Source organism: Rutilus rutilus, assembly GCF_951802725.1.
Source record: "Rutilus rutilus genome assembly, chromosome: 1".
NCBI classification, from domain to species: domain Eukaryota; kingdom Metazoa; phylum Chordata; class Actinopteri; order Cypriniformes; family Leuciscidae; genus Rutilus; species Rutilus rutilus.
The window spans coordinates 6667263-6689610 of NC_140209.1; the positions used below are offsets into that span (position 1 = coordinate 6667263).

Genomic DNA, 22348 nt, shown 5'->3' on the forward strand with positions numbered 1-22348 from the left:
GGGGCTTAGCAAAGGGGTGGTTTGAGTACACAATTAGGATATCTATAAAATAATTCCGACTAGTCAGAATGTTCATTCAAGATATCTGCACACTGAAATTCTTCCTAGTCACAAAGTTGAATGCAGATATCTCCAAAGAAAGATCCTCCTAGTCAAAAAGCAGACTGAGATATCTATAATTAAATTGAAGATATCTTTAAATGAGTTTTGACTAGGACGAGTTCCAATTCAAGATATCTCTAATTAAGTTTTGCCTAGTCAAAAATCCAGTTCAAGATATCTACAACTGTAATTTGACTAGTAATAAATTACTTAAAGATATCTACATATGTATTTTTGGATATCTTAAAAAAAACGATGAATTAAATATATCTCCACTTTGATTATGTCTAGACAAAACCCAGTTAGAGATATCTCAAATTATAATTTGCACTAGTGGCGATTAAATTAGAGATATCTCTAATTTAATTGCACTAGTGCAAATTATAATTTGAGATATCTCTAATTAGAAATCCCAGTGGAAATGTATTTTTTATATGTTTATTTACAATTTCTACTAGTCAAAACTCATTTGTAGATATCTGAAAATATTTTCCAATTGAAGTCAATGGAAGAATATGACTAGTCATAAAAGCATTGTAGATATCTGTAATGTATATTATAACTAGTCAAATTAACATTGTAGATATCTTCAATGCATATTATGACTAGTCACAATCACATTGTAGATATCTTAATTGCAATTACAACGAGTCAAAATTGCAGAAGAGCTATCTGGAACTCGAATTATGACTAGTCAAAACTGATTTATGACTAGTACAGGAAGGAGTATTTAATGCTAAAACGGCTTGCCATACTAGTACAGCCAGGAGTATTTAATACTAATAGGCTTGCCATAGGCGCGTCTCCGATCATCTACAGTCGGCGGCCGATGACGTCACCGCTCGCTCGCGCCGTCTCTTCCGTCAACATTGAGTTTCAGTGTCGAGTCTACTGAGGTGAGGAGAGCAGTTCACGGTATTTCTCATATTTACTCAACCATCACACACACTTTATACAGTTTGATTAAGCGACAGGTTCATTTCTGTATTGTTTTCATCGATCACAGCGATACTTGTGCGTCTTTTCTGGCGTCTTCCTTCTGAAATAAACATTTAGTGCAGCAGCAGCGAGCATGAGGAGAATATGTTGAGTTCATTCAGACCTGAGCGATGTTGAGTTCGTTTCTGTGATTGTTTCGTCAAGTCAAAAGTCAAAGTTTAAGATCTGTGAAGGGAATTAATGTGAATCGATCTCAAGTGCCGTACTGGAACAGAGACTGCTAAATGCTTTACATTGAGCCTATTATGAGCCGCGTGAGACATTAAAGCAATACTAAAAAATATGAATAGCGTTTTACTCTTGGAACAATAGTGGGGGAGAGCTTGGACAGTTGAAACACTTTTCAGATAAACGTCGTTTTCTAAAAAGGTTACAGATAGGTTTTTTTTTTTCTTTTTTGATCAACAACCTGAACTCACATTATGAGTTCATCATGTGTTATTCGGTTCAAATATAGAACGATTTAAGTAAAACTTTACTTTGAACGGTAGTTGTGCTTTGTTTCAATCGTTCCACAGGGGTGGGATGGATGAAACATAACAGTTTAAACGCCAACTATTCATCTAATGCTTGTTTTTATGAACAATACCTGACAAGTAGGGGTGTAACGGTTCACAATACGATATGATACACTTGTGTCACGGTTCAGTACGTTTTCGATACAGCGAAAAGAAAGAAATGCCAGAGAATTTTTTTTTTATTATAAATTTTTTTTTATTAAAACTAACATAATAAAAGTATGATTTTATTTTATTTTTATTTTTTTTGAGCAATGATGGAGCTATAATAGACAAAAACAGTTCCTTGGAAAAAATGAAATGTAGCCTAATATTGTAGTAGTTATAAACAAAGGTCTATTTTTAGTTCAGATTAACATTTGAGGGCAGCAATTTTAATCATAATGTCAAAATAAAACCAACGTAATGTTACTTGAAAGCATTATAGCCTACTATTCCTGTCAAACTTCCATGGTTGCAGTTAGTGTTAGGCTACTACAGTAAATCCATGGCACAATGTTTCTTCATGGTAATCACGTCAGCGCTGCTTGATCAGCGCATGTGAATGTTTCTCACTAGATCTCGCAGCAATGTTATTACTTAAGTGGCGAATTTAAATGATTTCTTTACTGGATCTCTTAGCGCGGTGTAGTAACAGTGTCGCTTGATCAAGATTGGCTTGCGCTGCTTTGGTCCAAACTGATAAATGGTCCGTCAACCACACAATAACGAGTAGCTCAGTTTCGTTCTGCTTACATTACGTTTGCCATTTGATGTTGGACAACGTTGTGGTCGCGCCACAACATTTTTGCCATATTAACATTTTTGTCTCTTACTTTATGAGCGCGCTTGCCACGCTCAACGCGCCTACATTTGAAATAACGAAATTTTGGTCGGCAGGAAAAATGGTCCAACGAACCGTTCGGTTTGAAAATGCGTACCGAACACCGAACCGAAAGCCTCGTACCGAACGGTTCAATACGAATACGTGTACCGTTACAGCAACTGTTTGGTTACCCACATTCTTCAAAATATCTTCTTTTGTGTTCAGCACAAGAAATAAAATAATACAGGTTTGGAACAACATTAGAGAGTAAATAATTACAAAATGTTCATTTTCTGGTGAACTATCCCTTTAAGGACAAGCGGCAACATGTTTACTTAGGCTACTGTCGCTTTAAGACCGGCACGCGACACATTTAATATACACGCATATAACACAAGCACTAGATTCTCTCAAATCTTTGCTTTCACTTTAGACATAACCAACTCTGTTTATGTAAACCTTGTGTGTATTTGACAGTATTAGCGCAAAGAGACTCTAAAGATAACTTAGTCCAGTATTCAGGCGCTGTTTGACAGGCTGTTAGTTCCTGCGCTTCGGGTGTATGCGCTCAGGAAAGTGCACACTAGAACAGCGCATCAGCACATGAATGAAATGTTTAACCGGCAAGGCTTTAAAGGGTGAATGATGGATAAGGATTTAAAATGTGAAAAAAAAAAAAAAAAAGGCAAAAATTTCAAAAGTGTGTTCTGTATGTAATTCAATACACGTAATGAATTTTTCAATTAATTACATTTCTACTATTGTTGGCATATACTGATTTCCATAATTGGAGCTCAACAAACAATTAGTACTCGGAAAATAACATTTTAATCACAATTAATATAATCAATTTGGGATTTCATATAGACATGGGCTATATATATAAATTTATTTATATATATTATTTTATTGCCATTACCTGTTTTCCCTGTTTTCATATAGAAGTTTAGTTTGCTAAATATATAAATTTTTTTAGTTGGATATTGGATATGAAAATAAGGAAATGGTTCTTCCATAACACTGCACTTTATGGCGCTTTTCCACTGCATGGTACGGTACGGCTCGGTTCGGTACGGCACGCTTTGGCGCTTTTCCACTGCATGGTACGGTACGGCTCGGTTCGGTACGGCACGCTTATGGCGCATTTCCACTGCATGGTACGGTACGGTACGGCTCGCTTCGGCTCGCTTTAAATGGTACCACCTCTGTTGAGGTTCCAAGCGTACCGTACCGGTACTAAAATGTGACGTGAAAACACTGAAGATCACTGATTGGTCAGACAGAATCGTCACTACCAGTGTCATTGTATTTGCGACACGAGACCATGCACGCACGAGACAAACCCGCTAGATTTAAATAGCCAGTAGACAACAGCCAACTGTAGTGTCTTGCAGTTAAAAAGTTTCTTGTAAACTGTTTCTTGCAGTCAGGAGCGGCGCCGGATAATTTTTAACGCATGTGCTGAGGGCACACACACACATATGTGTGTGTTTATATATATATATATATATATATATATATATATATATATATATATATATAATTAATAAATGAGAAAAACTTGGCCACAAAATATTTAATATTCAATTATTTTAATGATCACAATTAAAGTTTTAATTTTATTAAATTGAACAAGCGCAAAATTCAGCATTCAATCAAATATTCAAAAAGACGTAATAATAATGTTATTTCTCTCTATAAGCGCGTTTACTGCGAATATGGCGATCGTCAACATCTTTGCCAGACACTGACAGAAAACACTATTTTATAAATAAAAATCAGTGCACGCGTCCCCGGATTTACAAACGCACATCTTGCTTGTTGCACGCACATTATGTCGAAATAACGAGATATTATGTTGAAATAACATTATTATTATTAAGTCTTTTTGAATATTTGATTGAATGCTGAATTTTGCGCTTGTTCAATTTAATAAAATTAGGCCTATATATAGCCTATATATAGCCTACTATTAATAAATGAGCAAAAATTGGCCACAAATTATTTAATATTCAATTATTTTAATGATCACAATTAAAGTTTTAATTTTATTAAAACGTGTGTGATTTTTATTTATAAAATAGTGTTTTCTGTCAGTGTCTGTGCATGGCAAAGATGAAGTTGACGATCGCCATATTCGTGGTAAACGCGCCTATAGAGAGAAATGCACATAATGGATTACATAAGAGAGTAGCCTATTTCTTTTTGTTTTGAATTATTTCGTTTAAAGACATTTCAAGCTTTGTGTATTTGAGGATGAGATGCGCTCCAGTTAACGTACAATGCAAGTGACCGCTCGGGCGCCTCAATGGTTAAATTGTCTATTTTGCATCTTATTCAATCCAGGCAATTGTTTGATGAAAAAATTATTAAAATTAAGATACAATTTATACAAAACGAAATTCACTTTAAAGAAAACAAAGTGAACAAAACTTAATGAAGTGGTCAAAATTATGTCTGACTCGCTCCATGTCTCTCTACTCGTCTCCTGCTGTTCACTTTTCATAATCAACATAGGCAGATGGAAAAAATAACATAACAACATTAAATGCGCTTTTTTAATGGCAGTAGTTTAAAACAGTAGGCTACATTACGCATAGACTCTCTTGTAAAGATTGCTGCACATTCATTTAATTCTGAATTTTGCACACACGAGTTGAAAGGCATTTGTTCAAATCAAGTTCACGGATAATTGTGCGTGCATTTATTAATCATTATGATACTAAAATCATAAAGTAGGCTATGCTATGTACAAAAAATCAGATGAGGCCAGAATATGAACGCAACGTTTAATTACACGTTAAGAATTTTCCTTCCATATAGTAAACCATTATAAGAACGTTTAATTTAATTTAAAACCATCCACATGCCGAGAATCAAGAGCACCATCCCCTGTGTTGTGCGTTTGAAATGTGGCGCGTTTACGATGATGTCATGGCAGTAGAGGCGGCAACTATAACGATCAGTCTCACCCATTTTGAAGCGGTACTAACTGCAATGGAAAAGCAACCGAGCTAAAGCGAACCGAACCGTGCCGTACCGAGTCGAGTCGTACCACGCAGTGGAAAAGCGAAGCGAGCCGAACCGTTCCGCGCCGAGTCGAACCGTACCGAGCCGAACCGTGCCGTACCATGCAGTGGAAAAGCGCCATTAGATGTGTGTGAATTTCCCACACCAGGAGTAATTTATATAGTTCTATTTTATAGCGATTATCTGTTAAAAAAATGTTCTATGCAAAATGTAAAATGTTCTATTAAAGTAAATTCTGTAAAGTGGTTAGAAAAAAATGAAATCGGAATCGGCTAAAATCGGTATCGGCAGGTCAAACTCAATGAAAAATCGGAAATCGGAATCGGCCAAGAAAATTGTAATCGGTGCATCTCTACTGACAAGTTTTTAATGATTTCAAAATCTGTAAAATTTACAGTAAATCTGTAAAATTATAATGCTTAATAAACAATGGCCAAGGGTATAGTCCAACACATTATACAGCTAAAACATTTAGGGCCCTATTTTAACGATCTAAAACGCAAGTATCAAGCGTGAAACGCAAGTAACTTTGTAGGCGGATCTTGGGCGCTGTTGCTATTATACCGGCGGGATAAATTACTTTTGCGCCCGACGCAAATCTAAAATGGGTTGGTCTGAAGTAGCTACATACTCATAGGTGTGGTTTGGGCATAACGTGAAATAAACCAATCAGAGCATCATCTCACATTCCCTTTAAGAGCAGGCGCGCTTGTTCCATGGCGGATTGCTATTATAATGGCGGATTTGCCAGGCGCGCTCCAGGAGCAGTTCACAGCCGAGGAGATCGACGTTCTCGTCAGGGCCGTAAAACACAGAGAAGTGACATTGGGGATGGAGAAACCCACCCAAATTTGCTTCGGTTAAACGGGTGTATAATAATTTGGGTAAATGTGTAAGCTAGATTTATGCCTATTTTTTCACATCTTCATGGACACCACAATGATTTCCCTCATGTGGAATATTTTTCCTTGTAATTATGTATGGTTTTCGAAAATGGGAACTGCTGCGTCTGAGTAGATGAGAGAAGCAAAGTGTATGCGCGTTGTGCACACGCTACATTATGGCCAAGCATGCGCCCTTAAAATAGCATCTGAATAACGTTTTCTGAAACTGCAAAATAGCACCAAGGAACGTTTGCGCCAGAACACGCCTCCTCTTTTCGCTGAACCGCCCCTGGGACAGCTAATTTACAGACTGTTGAGGGAAAAGTCTGTTGTGCGTTGGGTGCAAAATAGGAATGATACATGCGTCGGTGTACAAAGTCAATTACGCTGTGTGCAAGATAGGGACCTTAGGCTTATTGCAAATGAGTCAAGTCAAGTCACCTTCATTTATATAGCGCTTTTAACAATATGGATTGTTTCAAAGCAGCTTTACAGTGATAATAGGAAATTAAAGTAACATAGATTGTTTTGGCTTTACAGCAGCTCTAGAATAAAGTTATTGTCCAGATAAAGTTAGTTTTGATTGATTCACTTCCGTCGCAAAGATCATTAGTTATTAAATTAGGGGCCGCTAACACAACACCGTTCTAACAGAAAACCCTTAAGTTCTCTCTGCGCAAACTTTAAAAATGCGAACCTGTGAGAACGCTGATGGCGTGCACATGCGTATTATGCGTTTAGTTTGTAGGAATGTTTATAGGAGTGCGAACCTATTTTGATTAATATTTCAGGTTTGCTTGTTACTGATACATTATCATTCCACTAAGTCATCACTATAATAACTTGCTCTCTTTTTTCTAAGATACTCAGCCCTAGCTTTTGCATCTGCATTTATCCTGGCTCTGAACCGTCTCTTCCTCTCTTTATTAGACAGAGGCATCTGGAAGGACAGAATTGACCTTAAAACACCTATACTAAAGCTTTAATAAAATGTTGATGTATTAATAAATATGATTACATTATTCATGATTTGACCATTAACATTACAAAATTCAATTCAATGATAATGACCCATGTGACTCATTGAATCATATGAAATCAAGATGACAGCAAAAATATGGCAAAAAACATACAATTATGTAAATAATGTTAATGTTAATAATATAACTACAATACCTATGCCTAAAAGTTTACAAATGTTAATTAAAAACTAGATTATGTCATTCTGGATAACGGATTACATGTCCTGGCAGAGGTTTTCTGTTATCCAAGAATGACATGTTGTTATCCAGGAATGACAAAACAATTTTTTTTTTCTTTATAATCAGGCACTAACTTAACCACCTATGGAAAACTACAACTTAGCTATCATCACTTACGGTAATCTTTTAGATCAAATAGATAGTTTTTTAATATAAAAACATTATAGGCTAAATGTTTTATTAGTGTTATCCAAAAAAGGACACATGATATTGCTACAAAGTGCACCAGTGACCGAAAAGGTTAAAATATCAACATTTTAAGAGACTTTTCCTGATCTTTGCACATGTTCTGGTGCTCCTTCAGGGTCTTCTTTTTGATACAATATTATGTCACATGACATACAAAAATGGATTATGGTGTAAAATGGTCATTGATGTCTGTTATCCAGGACTGACATTAGAGAAATCACAATTTGGAGACAAAAGTCTTTCTGTCATAAAAATTTAAATAAGCTTAGTATTATCACTATATGTGTAGGTATCATTGAAAACATCAATACAATTATGCCCAAGTAGATTTTAAAAACTTTTATTTATATTTTTTACATTATTGTCGTATTTTTGTATTCAGATTTTAAGCGGGGACAGTTACCCGGAATTACATTTTGGGACTTTTGAGCTCAATAGTTCCTTAAAGATTAATTATTTATAATAAATTCTCACATGAGTAATTAAAGAGGGGGAAGTTGAGTCACTTAATGACGTGCATTTAAAAATGTATACATTTTTAATATTATGAATATGCTTTGGACACCAGAATTGACACGCCACGTCATTGACCCTAAAGTATGCAAATAATGAACTTTTGTGAATTACAGTGTCCCGTGAGTGGGCATTACTTGACATTTCGTTAACAGTTTTGGTAGGTTTGGACTGACACTTTTTGAAGTCTTCACTAGCTCCCGGTGGTTGCGTTCCAGATGACTATAGAGATTAGTTTTTTTTCCTCTCGACGTTTTTTCCTCTCGATCTTCTCTCTTGAAGCCAAAATATTGCCATATTTCAGACGTACAGTTCTATTAACCCTCTGGGGACCAAGCTGTTTTTGGGGTCGTTGAGATGTTCTGACATGCTCTGACATTTGTGCTTTTTTCAGTTATTTATAAACATGTTAATGGCAAAGGTGTAAATTCACTCTATATAGCACAAACAGGGCTACCATAATATGCGAGCAACGTGTATGTAGATGTTTGTATTTTTAAGAGAATAATGTTTATGCGTGGTTATTGGAAAAAATTAAAATGAAAGTTGCTGATTTAAGAACACAAAACACATATTAAATATGTGTCCACAAGACTTTTGACTAATGGATGTTGTCCCTTTGAATTCTAGCTTCAAAATTATGTGAAAATCATCCTGCCTAATTTTTCCCATAAAACACTACATTGATTTAAACATTGTAAAACAGTTTTTTTTGTCAGAAGAGGTTTATGCGTGGGAGTGGTAATGGGTCATCAATATTAATGAGATTCAGACCAGGGGTGTGACATAGACGCTCCCCCAAGTGCTAATGGGCCATCAAGTGAGGCAGCCTTAACAAAGAATGAGGAGATTCAAATGTTTTGTTTTTCAATCTGTTTTATTGTAATTTTGTAAAAACAAAAGTAAAGGCAGGTATCTCACAGTAAATGCTTATGCCCCGTTGATGCGGGCTCTAAGCAAATCAAATGTGAGGAAAATAAACAAAAGTAAAGGCAGTTGGTAAATATGTACTTACTCTTTCTGATTTCTGACTGTGTTGCTAAGCGCACTCCGAGTTGCAGGCGGAGGTAGTGATAAAGCTACATTCCTTTTAAAAAAGTTGAAGAATATTGTTACATAAATATAACTATAGTAGCATTAGTCTATAATGAATAACTGATGTAAATAATTTTAGACGCGTGCAATAAGCCTATATGCGTGTCAATGGGCCATTACTGGAGAGGCGATTGATGTATAACACGAAAATTAAAGATCAAAATTAACAGAGCATTTTGTGTTTATTTTTCATTGCTAAAAAAAAAAACGAGCAAAACGCGCAGGCGCGTTTTTGGTCCCCAGAGGGTTAAGCCACAATTTGTTCGCTTTTGTCATTTTCCTCGCTTGTCTCTACTCCCGCCATCAGTTTTTATTTTCCACTCTCTGCTCTGATCTGCTAGGGTTTCCTTTGGGCCCGGTTTAGCCAATGGCATAATAACACCTACTGGGGAGGCGGGTATAAAGATAGTAAGGCCACATATACTGTTCTCATCTGACATGAAACAGCAAGCTAAACTTGTTCCTTCAAAAAGTTTTCCTCCAATAAACAGGCGATGTGTTGTACTTGGCAGGTAGGCTAATTTTAATGAAGAAAAGGTAAAACTGAAATAAAAAACACATAACAAAATTCAGGTAAGTATTTTCTATATTACCATTAATTAATAAATAAAGTATCTTTTCCCCTTTACAGGTTGCACCTTCAAAATGTCTTAAGATACATGTAAGTAAACAAATACATAAATTCAGCACAAAACAAAAAAAATGTAGGCTACCCCATTACCGAACAAAAGATGGATGGATAGAGATGGCATTAACTATAACATGTGCTTCTTCAACATGACCACAACTGCAGCACAACAGGAAATGATCCCACCCACAAGAAAACCAAATTACAAAATAAAACTCACACCTTCAAAATAAAGGTATTCTACAATAAACAGTCTTTTGTAACTTCTTAATTACACCACACTCCCCGCCTGGCATCTGTAGGATGCCATATATACTTTAACATTTCACCTCTGACTCCAAGAGTAGAACAACCTCAGAGACTGGTCTTAGATAAGTCCTGGGGGGTTGGTGGGAGGCCACTTTTACTTCCACTTTGCTAACTAGCCCATCATTACTCTGAAAGGCATTTGCTATTACTCCCATTGACCATTCATGCCTTGCTTGTTTGTCCTTTAGCACATTGTTCTTCAACCCTGCTCCTGAAGGACCCCCAACACTACACGTTTTCTTTGTCTCCCTAATCAAACACACTTGATTCAACTCATAAGCTCATTAACCCGTATGATAATGAGCTGATGAATTGAATCAGGTGTGTTTGATTAGGGAGACAAAGAAAACATGCAGTGTTGGGGGTCCTTCAGGAGCAGGGTTGAAGAACACTGCTTTAGCAGCACTATGTCCCCATCCTTGAGATTTGACTTCTTGGTATGCCACTTTTGTCTGCTCTGAAGTGTATTCAAGTACTCCAGCCTCCATCTTACCCAGAACGTGTCTGAGTAACGCCTGAACTTTCTTCCATTCATGTTTCAATAGATTGGTATCCGAGAAGTTCCCAGGATTGTTGGAGTCCCAATCTTATGCGTAAGCAGCATTGCTGGAGTAAGTATCAGAGGTGCTTCCAGGTCTGAGGAGACTGGTATCAATGGTCTAGAGTTAATTATGGCCATACCCTCTGCCATCAATGTGCACAGGACTTCATGGGTAATCTTCGATCTCCTTTCTTGGAGCAACATTGAATCCAGCATACGCCGTGCCGTTCCTATCATGCGCTCCCAACTGCCTCCCATGTTAGACGCATGCGGGGGATTAAAGACCCATGTGCATTTTTGACGGACTAGGTATGCATTGACACTGTCCTCTTGAGCGTCTGTGGCAAGCTTTAACTTGTTGGAAGCACCAACAAAATTTGTCCTGCGATCTGACCTAATCTGCTTTGCTGGTCCCCTGATCGAGAAAAACTTGCGGAGGGCATTTATGCTGCTTGAAGCAGTCATCGACTCAATCACCTCTACATTAAGAAGAAGAAGAAAGAAACCTTTATTTGTCCCACAATGGGGAAATTACGATTGAGGAGAAAAATACAGAATGACATGAGGAGAGGTGAGGAGAAAAAAAGGTAACCCCCAGACTATGCTCCTGTAAGGAGTACAGTTTGGGAACAGTAAAAAAACACCTCAGCAACATTAGCACATAATCAGTACACTCTACAACATGAACACACAAGACTTGCAACAGGGGAGGGGAGTGGGGAATGGAGGTAACCCAGCACAGGCAAGCAGCCATCCGGTCCTGCAGCCATTCTCAGCGCTGGTCACAGACCCGCCTGTCAGACTGGTGGTACAAAGCGTTGAAGGCGAGGTATGGGGAGTGGGGAGGGTTATTGCATATCTGTATATATGTAAGAGTTCGTGTATGTGTAGGCCTGGAGAGTCGCTACGCCTGGCATCATAATCTAGGTGCCTCAGTCCGCAGGATTGTCATAGCGATACACAGCAGTTGCCATGGAGTCAACCTTGATCAGATCCCAGACAGAGTCAACAATCAGCAGGTGTCAGTGGGGAGTGGGGGAAGGAACGCAAGAGCGTCTCACTGCAGTGCTCTTCCGAGGGAGTTGTTGTTCCAACAGCACAGCGCCTTCTGTGAATTGCCTTCCCTGGTGTTTGATCTGTTCGTGGTGATGGCGAATAAGTAACACAGCAAGATGATGCTTGCCAGGGATAAGGATGGGATGAGTCTCATCTGCAGGTAGGTTTGAATGGATGATGCATCCTCCTACACGCAGCAGACCCTTTTTGTCCCTCACAGGATGCAACTTCTTTAGAGGATTACTACCAGGTAAGTCTTGTTTCCTTTCAAAGCATGTCATCTCTTCTGCGTAAACCTTGCGTTGCACACTCTTTATGATGACGTGTTCTGCCTTAGTTTACTCAGCACTTGTAACGCCTTTCTTGCAGTAGTGCCATCCAACACATTCTGCGTCATGTGCTGGTTTGTGGAGGCTTTGTGCCACATGTAACAGTCGAGCTACAGCTCTTGTCAGTCGACTCCATGACGAAAAGCGTTCAAAATGCTTCGTATCCAGTTGTTCTCCTGAGACCTTTGTCGAAAGCGCTGCGACCTTTGGGTGAAGTTCCACGTCTGAGTCTGGATTAACCAGTTCAAATGCCATAATGTCCGATGACGACTTCTCAGGTTCCAACAAAAATCCTGGTCCCATCAACCAACTGGTTCCTTGCAACTGGCTTGCAGGCACGGATCTTGAGCCGAGAACGGCTGGATTGTTTTCTGTGGCTACATATCTACACTGACTCGGATGGCTGGACTGTCTGATGCGCTGCACGCGGTTATTCACATATGCGTAGAACCTTCGAGATTCATTACTTATATATCCCAACACAACCTTACTGTCCGTGAAGAACGTGATCCTGTCCAGCTTAAGCCCTATTTCCTCTCTGTTCTGGTCTGCAATTATTGGAAGATAAATTTACCTCGTTCATGGAAAGTTTCAAGGACATATAATCAATTTGTAAAAAGACATCAAATTATCATATTATTTTATAACATTTGTCTACTTTCTACTATTATATCAGGGCTCACTTTCATGTTCTTACACTTTATATTTCCCTCTGAGTTATTTTGATGTACTGAAAATTAAATTAAACTTTTTTTCTTTCCTGTCAGAACTGATGGATGAGATCGAGAAGAGTGAAGAACTGAGTGAAGTGAAGGAGGAGAGTGAAGAACTGAGTGAAGTGGAGGAGGAGAATGAACTGAGTGAAGTGAAGGTGGAGAGTGAAGAACTGAGTGAAGTGAAGGTGGAGAGAGAAAAACTGAGTGAAGTGAAGGAGGAGAGTGAAGAACCAAGTGAAGTGAAGGAGGAGAGCGAAGAACCAAGTGAAGTGAAGGAGGAGAGCGAAGAACCAAGTGAAGTGAAGGAGGAGAGAGAAGAACCGAGTGAAGTGAAGGAGGAGAGTGAAGAACTGAGTGAAGTGAAGGTGGAGAGTGAAGAACCGAGTGAAGTGAAGGAGGAGAGTGAAGAACTGAGTGAAGTGAAGGAGGAGAGTGAAGAACCGAGTGAAGTGAAGGTGGAGAGTGAAGAACTAAATGAAGTGAAGGTGGAGAGTGAAGAACTGAGTAAAGTGGAGGAGGAGAATGAAGAACTGAGTGAAGTGGAGGAGAGTGAAGAACTGAGTGAAGTGAAGGAGGAGAATGAAGAACTGAGTGAAGTGAAGGAGGAGAGTGAAGAACTGAGTGAAGTGGAGGAGGAGAGTGAAGAACTGAGTGAAGTGGAGGAGGAGAATGAAGAACTGAGTGAAGTGAAGGAGGAGAGTGAAGAACTGAGTGAAGTGGAGGAGGAACATCATGTCAAACCTGGAGAAAAACCTCTGAGTCGCTCAATAGCTAAACAGACATTTTTAAAGAAAAGAAGAGCCAAGCAATCTACAACCTGCACTCAGTGTGGGAAGAGTCTCACAACCAAACAAAGTCTTGAGCGTCACATGAGGATCCACACTGGAGAGAAGCCGTTCACATGTGATCAATGCAGCAAGAGTTTCACACACAAACATAGTCTTGATGCACATAGGAGAGTTCACACTGGAGAGAAGCCGTTCTCATGTGATCAATGTGGGAAGCATTTCTCAATTAAACATCATCTTAAATGTCACATCAGAGTTCACACCGGAGAGAAGACGTTCACATGTGATCAATGCGGCAGAGCATTTCTTAGGTCATCAGCCCTGAAGAAACACCTGACAGTTCATACGAAGGAGAAGCCGCATTCATGTTCTGTGTGTGGAAAAAGGTTTTCACTTCTGCAATATTTACATGGACATGAGAAAATTCACACTGGTGTAAGAGAGTACATGTGCTTTGAGTGTAAGAAGAGTTTTACTACAGCGAACTGTTTAAAACTGCACCAGAGAATTCACACTGGAGAAAAACCTTACAAGTGTTCACACTGTGACAAGAGATTCAGTCGATCAGAACATCTGAAAAGACATGAGATGATCCACACTGGAGAAAAACCTTACAAGTGTTCACACTGTGACAAGATATTCAGTCTGTCAGAACATCTGAAAACACATGAGAGGATCCACACTGGAGAAAAACCTTACAAGTGTTCACACTGTGACAAGAGATTCAGTCGATCAGAACATCTGAAAAGACATGAGATGATCCACACTGGAGAAAAACCTTACAAGTGTTCACACTGTGACAAGAGATTCAGTCTGTCAGCACATCTGAGATCACATGAGAGGATACACACTGGAGAAAAACCTTACAAGTGTCCACACTGTGACAAGAGATTCAGTCACTCATCATCTCTGAAAACACACGAGAGGATTCACAGCAGAGAGAAGTCGCACACCTGTGATCAGTGTGGCAAAACATTTCTTAGATCGTCAGACCTGAAGACACACCTGGGTGTTCATATGAAGGAGAAGCCGCATTCATGTTCTGTGTGTGGAAAGAGTTTTTCACTGCGGCAACATTTACATAGACATGAGAAAACTCACACTGGTGTAAGAGAGTACATGTGCTTTGAGTGTGAGAAGACTTTTACAACAGCGAACTGTTTAAAACTGCATCAGAGAATTCACACTGGAGAAAAACCTTACAAGTGTTCACACTGTGACAAGAGATTCAGTCGATCAGCAGATCTGAAAACACATGAGAGGATCCACACTGGAGAAAAACCTTACAAGTGTTCACACTGTGACAAGAGATTCAATCAGTCATCATCTCTGAAAACACATGAGAGGATCCACACAGCTAACAGGGAACGTTCCCATAACTTTCATTAACGTTATGTTAAAGTTATGTAAATGTTAGTAAAAAAACTTTCCTGAAATAATGTTTCTGGAATGTTCTTATGTTTATAGAGTTAAAATACATTTTCGTTAGCCTGGGTGCCAGCCCGAACCCCGCCCACAACATTTTTTGGTCGGGAAGTTCGGTCTGGACTCGATCCATTGAGGAGTATAGAAACAGGGCAGCACAGTAGCACTATCACCTCGCAGCGAGAAGGTCCCTGGTTCGAGTCCCGGCTGAGCCAGGAGTTAGCAGGTTCTCCGTGATTTCCTTCAGGTTAGTTAGCAATACTTGAGTGTCTGTGTGTAAGCCCAGTGATGGGTGGGCCATCCGTTCAGGGTGATGTGAAAGTCCAGAAAACATTCAAAAATAATGTTTTCACAACATTTCCAAAATTATATAAATGGAATGTCCCTGTAACGTTCACATACACCAAGAAAAAAGTTCTTAATACGTAAAAAAAAAAAAAAACGTTCAGTTTTGAACGTTCAGAAAACTTTCAGAAATAATGTTTTCAAAAAAACAGGCTCTCCTGCTGAAGGTGAATCCCATGCACTCTCATAGGCCTCTCCATGACTCTCACAGAGTTTATGTAGAGCACAGCATGTCAGCACCGTACATTTCACAAGGTCAACTGCACAGTCACTTCTTTTAATAAGGCAACGCCATCTTCCTTTCAATCTACCAAAAGCATTTTCAACCACTACACATGCTCTGGAAATGTTCATGTTGTAGACCCGCTGTTCCAGTCAGCCGTCTGGTGTCAATGAATGGTTTTAAGAGCCAGTTCTGCAAGGGATAGGCAGAGTCCCCTAGGATGTAGTAACCAACATTCACCCCACCAATGTTTTTGGTGTTAGCTGGTATGTGGTTTCCATGGCTTGCCAACTCCCACAGTGTGGACGGTCTCAAAAGTCTCTCAGTCTTCTGTACTCAGAGCCGGTTGCAAGCTTCCACAGTGCAATGGCTACTCTCATCTTTAGAGGTACACACACACTCAGAAGTTTGTGTCCCATCTCTACATCGCTGGACGCAGTTTGTTGCACAAGTGCATACATGTTTCTTCAGACATTCTGAAGTTCTTCAGCCACTTGAGTGTTTGCAAAACTAGTTTCTGGTCAATGCAAAAAAAACAAAAAAATTTTGCTCTCTGACAGTAGGTAGCGCTAATGTAAAGCAGAAATACAGCACTATACAGGGCTCTAGACTGCGACTAAATGGTCACATTTTGCTACTTTTATAAGAGAGAGCTGCCATTTCTGCCGCATACGAGAAACATCACACAGCAAACGAAAGCAGAATGAAACCACGCTACTCGTTTGAGATGCGCAGCGAAAATAGTTTATCCGCTCGGAGCAATACGAGATCTTGATCACGAAACAACATTACTACACAGCACTGGCAGATCCATTGAGAAAGCATTTTAAAGGGATAGTTCACCCAAAAAGGAAAATTAGCCCATGATTTACTCGCCCTCAACTCATCCTAGGTGTGTATGACATTCTTCTTTCAGACAAATACAAGATTCGGAGTTATATCAAAAAATATCCTGGCTCTTTATAATACTCATATTCTGAGGTGAGACTTGCGTCTCGAATGATGGTGCTACCTTCACAAGAGAGAGTTCAAATGTTAATTTCCTTTGTTCCCTCAGAGAGTTGCCCTCTCTTCCAGTTCTTCCAGTTTTCCAGTCTTACATCCGTAATCTTTCTAAATTTGTTTTTCTAAAACTCTTTACCTCTTCTCATAGCCATTTCCTTGACTTTAAATTTAAATAGTTCCCACTGTTGTATACAACTTAAAATTTTGGCTTCAAAAATATTTGCTTAACAATTTAACTTGGTTCACAAAATTCTTATCAGAAAGCAATTGTTATTTAATTTCCAGTATCCACGTATCATATTACCTTTATTCAAATACCCATCAAAAGAAATCGATATCAAATTGTGGTCTAATAGAGGAGCACAAGCAATTTTTGTTTCTGATATATAGTGAATTAACCCTCTGGGGTCTGAGCTGTTTTCTGGGCCCTGGAGGTGTTCTGACATGCTCTGACATTTGTGCTTATTTCTGTTACTTGTGACATTTTCATGGCTAAAGTCTAATTACACTGTATTCAGCACAAACTCTGCTACAATAATATATCAGCAGCATGTGTGTAAAAGTTTGTTGTTTTGAGATAATGACATTTATGCGTGGTTTGTGAAAAAAATAAATAAAAAATTGTCACTGAAATAAGGCCATGAAACCCATACTGATTATTTCTTCACAAGACTTTTGAAAATTGTATGACGTAGCCTAGAATATTTGCTCTAAAACTATGTGAAAATCACCCTGACTGCTCATTCAGATAAGACAATATATTGATTTAAAAAAATTTAAACGTGTTTTGTGTGAAAAAGCTTTATGCGGGAGCTCATTAATATGTAAGGCTTTTCACACCTGAGAAAGACAAAGACCCTCCCCTAACGGCCCTATTAGGAGCTATCAGGCCCTATCATTCTAACCAACCTTGCACAAAGAATGAGGAGGTTTAAAAAAGAATGGCTTTAAGATTTTTTGGATTTATTTACAACACAACATAATCCAAAGATACACAACAAATGACAAAAAAGCACTCATTGAAAACAGTGATCCAAAGACAGAGACCTTTGTGCCATTCCTAAAAACATTGTACATACCTTTCATTTCCAAGGTGTTTGATTTTCACTTTACCATGTTCATGTACAGAGACACAGCCTATAAATCTTCCAAAATATTTCAGTAACAACTAAGCTAGAGAAAAATATATTGATTATCATGTTACTTCAAATGTTTCCATTCGTTATGATGATATGAAATGAGATAATAGTAAAAACATGAAGTTGTTTGGTGCTTTTCAAACGTGATTGTGATCCAAAATATAAAACATAATGGTTACCATATACATATCTACATTTGAGCAGATATCCACAAACACAGTAACAGTAAACACGGGTCTAAATATTATAATATTCACCATATATCTAGCAACAGTTCAACTGAAATGTGAAATTTATGCAACAATAACAAACTAATATGTAAGAATTTCTTACCTTACATCTTTCTTGTCTTTAAATCGCGTTCTTCTTCTTCTGAGGTAAATCCAACGTAAGCTCACGGCGCGTCTTTCAAACTCGACGAAAAGCAGAGACTTGTGAAGTGTTTTGGTGTTTTGTTTTTGAGGTAATGAGCGCGTTCGCGTTCCATGTGGAGATTTGCATGTCAATCTCTTTTGCACGAGTGGGCGTGTTCAAATTAAAAATAATTATCTATAAATAATAATCTTGTTGGTTTTATACAAATTACTTATGCAAAAAACAGAGAATATTTGTTTTCAGTTTGAATCCGATCATTTAAAAGTACACACTTAAATGTTTATAAAGGTATATGGCTCATAAATGTGTGACAAGTATTCGCTGAGTTTTGTTTCAGTTTATAGACGTGCTCAAGAAAAAAAAGTTCACCGCGACGGAGAGGCAGAACGCACACCCTGTTTATTTTCTTTATTTTACAAAAGCACAATGTTTTGATTTGATTGTAAGTGGACACATACAAAAGTAGAAATATCACAGATTATTTTTTTATATTTCTTTTTTCTGTATGACCATAAATGACGGAGTAATTTAAGTTTATAGTTCTACAATGTGAAGAAAATCCAGCAAAACGCGCCCGCGCCAACCTCAGAGGGTTAAGTCATGAGGAATCAGCCAGAAGTCTGTTCTTGATATTAAAGAAAGAGAGGACTTATTCCACGTGTAATCATAAAAATGAGGGTTCAAATATATCCATGCATCAGTAACTTTTATACTACAGGGCCGTTGAATGCTTGAATCTGATTGGTTGACGAACGTTCTAAGGTGTGCATTATTTTCAGGGAAACGCACAGCTAAAGTAGTTCCAGGCAGGTCTTGACCGCATTACAGTTCCATATCACTTCGCGTAGTTAACGGTAATATCGGAAAATAGGATACAATTCATAAGAAAAAAACATTTAGCCGCATGCGCTTGATCTGGAATTTTCAATGTCTAGCTTCACAATCAATGGAAACATGCAGTTTAATTTGAATAAATAAAGTATATAGTCCTATCTATAATCAATAGAAAATTAAACTGAATATAGGCTCAATAAATGGATAGTCCTGCAGCACGGATTATTATTGCAGATAATATAACAAATAAATAATTATTGATAGGCCTACTTGTTAAAAGGGCTTTGTGTTTCCATTTATTTGGCTAGTCTGTCATCTGTCAATAATAGAAAAAAAGAATGAATTCGAATGAATTAAAAGGAATTGAATTAATAAATAAATAATAATATTGACGCACATGCTTTTCTGTCTCATTATTGCAGCATCTCTCTCTCTCATAACTGCATTAATAACTGGGGACACACTTTAGGTGGTGCATTATTTTTCTAATAATTCAACGGCCTGTCGTCAATTATTCCTTACGTAACTTGTCAGTTATAAAATAAAATAAGTCTGAGGTTGGTGAACTATGGGCGGAAAACGGTCAACTGAGTAATCCGGAGCATCGTTAAAGTCACCACTATAATTATATACCCTACTTTCTATTTCTTTTTTTAGATCTGTTAATATTTCACAAATGTTCTTAAACGTTTCTAGATTATGTACTCGAATTTTGAAACCATAGACATGGCAAATGAATAAAATAGAATTATCCAATCTGAGAGACATTATTAACTATCTTCCATTTTCTGAACGAATAGTTTCCAAAACATCACCTTTAAATTTGTTAAAGAGAATAGCAACACCTGCTGAGTGATTGGATCCATGACTAAAAACTATTGATTGGGTTTTCCAAAAATGTACATCAGAGTCGCAAGAATGAGTCTTTTTTCCGGCAAAAGGCGGAAAAAATACTCTTTTCCCTTTTCCCAACACATGAGATATAAAATGTATAGCTTAGCATAAAGGTCTCTAGCGTTATATTTTGCCAGGGAACTAAAATCAAAACCGTGATATGGCTTTGTGCCTTTATAAAACAGCACAAGACTTTAATTAAGTAGCCTATATGATATAGGTATTCTGTTTGTGCTGCGTGATTTAAAGAGAAGTGCTCACGTGATCAGCATGGTGATCTGGTGTTTTCTCCAAAATAAAAGCTCAAGGATTTATTTCTTGCAAGTGAAGAAATTAGGACAAAAGTATTGTAATTTTCCTATACTATTGTGTAATGTAAAATATTCTTTTTCATTTATACAGTACATTTATAGGCTATATGGATTTACATCATAGGAATACTTATATAAACCATAAGCACCAGTGATAATGTAATGTAGACTTTTCTCCCTCTTTAATGTCCAGGTGCAAGTCAATGCTTTTTCTTTGTTCAATGTGCACAGTTAATGGGTTGAAGCTTTTAATTCCCAGCTCTCAAAGTGCACCAGATTGTATTGATCATGTATCCTGACTCAAATAATGTGTTTCTAACAGCAAACACTCAGAATAAAGTGAGATGATCTGCTGATGATCCTGAATGGCTTGTTGAATGAGTGTTGATAGTCTGAGGCTCATCAATATTAACAGATCTCTTTATTTCATGACAATAGTTCCTGTTTTCACCTCATTTATTATGCTGATGTCTTCAGATCTCCTGTAAATTGACACTTAAAGCTCATTTCATTGGTGTAAGCAGACTGAGGGGATTTGTTGGCTACTATATGTACATTTATTTCTGAGTTTAACTGTTTTTCTTATCATTATTTGTATTTGGAAGAATTTACATTAATATATTAATGTTTATCTTTATTTCTGCATATTGTAGAATATCTGTATTGGTTATTAACTGGATTAAGTGAAATCTATTATACTTTATACTATATACTTTATCCATTATACTATTATATCTGACTCAGGGCAGGAGCATAAGAGAAGCAAAGCATGCGACTGGAATGGATGGAAATGCACATAGATGGTGAATTCCTTAGTCTCATGTTCACTGCTTAAAATAAAAGTATATGGAATGTATTGATTACCTTTGAGGTGTACTCCAAAACCCCAAGACTTCAATATTGACTTTAAATTGCAATGACAGACTCCACAACAATATTTGAATGAAGAAGGAGAATAATTTTTGGGGTTCTGAGTTGAATGAGCATCAGTAACTTTATGATAGACAGACAGACAGACAGACATGATTTACACGATTTTACAGATGTGTCATTTAGTTAAAAAATCTCACTAACTGATTTTTGATTTTGGCAGATAAGCTCCTCCCACAGCAATCACATCATCAGTGAAGCTCCTCCCACTGTAATCACACCATCAGTGAAGCTCCTCCCACTGCAGTCACATCATCAGCGAAGCTCCTCCCACTGCAGCACATCATCAGTGAATCTCCTCCCACAGTAATTTCCCAATAAATGCTGTAAATTCCCATCAGTCTACAAGTGAAGATGAGCATCAGAGCATCAGGAAGAGCTGAAATCTGCAAAGACTGAGTTTATTAAAGAGGACAGTGAGAACATGAGTGATCCAGAACCCTGCAGAATGAAACACACTGAAGATCCTGAAGAACAAAGAGGTTGGTGTTTATTCTTCATTCATTCATGATGCTGAAGAACATTCATGTTAGAAACATTCAAGCACTTCATCACATTTAGATAAACAGTTCAACTATGAAATGGTTACAGGTTTTCAACAAATGGTCAGTAGAGGGAGGTTGGAGAAACTTTCACATTGATTGTTAATATCAGGTCAAATTATCTCCCTTAATTTACACTTATTTTATATCTGGTTCACCTTTTTTTGCTACTATTTTAGCAAAATGTCGAACATTTTCTAATGTAGATTACAACATTGTGTTTATATACAGTGTATATATTTTACATTATTATTTTTATTATTATTGAAGCAGTAAACAGCAAACTATCAAGTAAATGAACTTTCCAGAATGGCTGACAGGGTTGTAATCATAATTTGAGCAAAAGCCATTTATAGTATTATTTATTTGATAAAATGTATATAATATTTTATAAATATTATTTTATTGTATTTCTCATTACATTTCAAATCTTCCATTTACGTCTAAAATACTAGAAAAAGTTGTGTCCGCTCAATTAGGCTCTTTTTTGCAAAATAATTATATATATGAAAAATTTCAGTCTGGATTTAAGCCACATCACAGCACAGAAACTGCACTCGT

At 37.6% G+C, this 22348-nt stretch overlaps 2 protein-coding genes across 2 annotated transcripts in view; both read left to right on the forward strand.

The window, feature by feature from the left end:
* LOC311302747 (uncharacterized protein) overlaps positions 1–22348 on the forward strand; it is a 205567-nt gene that overhangs the window by 175852 nt on the left and 7367 nt on the right. The window lies entirely within an intron of this gene.
* On the forward strand, positions 959–20769 carry LOC311302668 (uncharacterized protein). The gene is made up of 2 exons (XM_084428671.1): positions 959–1017; positions 13028–20769. The coding sequence occupies exon 2, from the start codon at positions 13033–13035 to the stop codon at positions 15151–15153; it is 2121 nt and encodes a 706-aa protein (XP_084284797.1). The 5' UTR covers positions 959–1017; positions 13028–13032; the 3' UTR covers positions 15154–20769.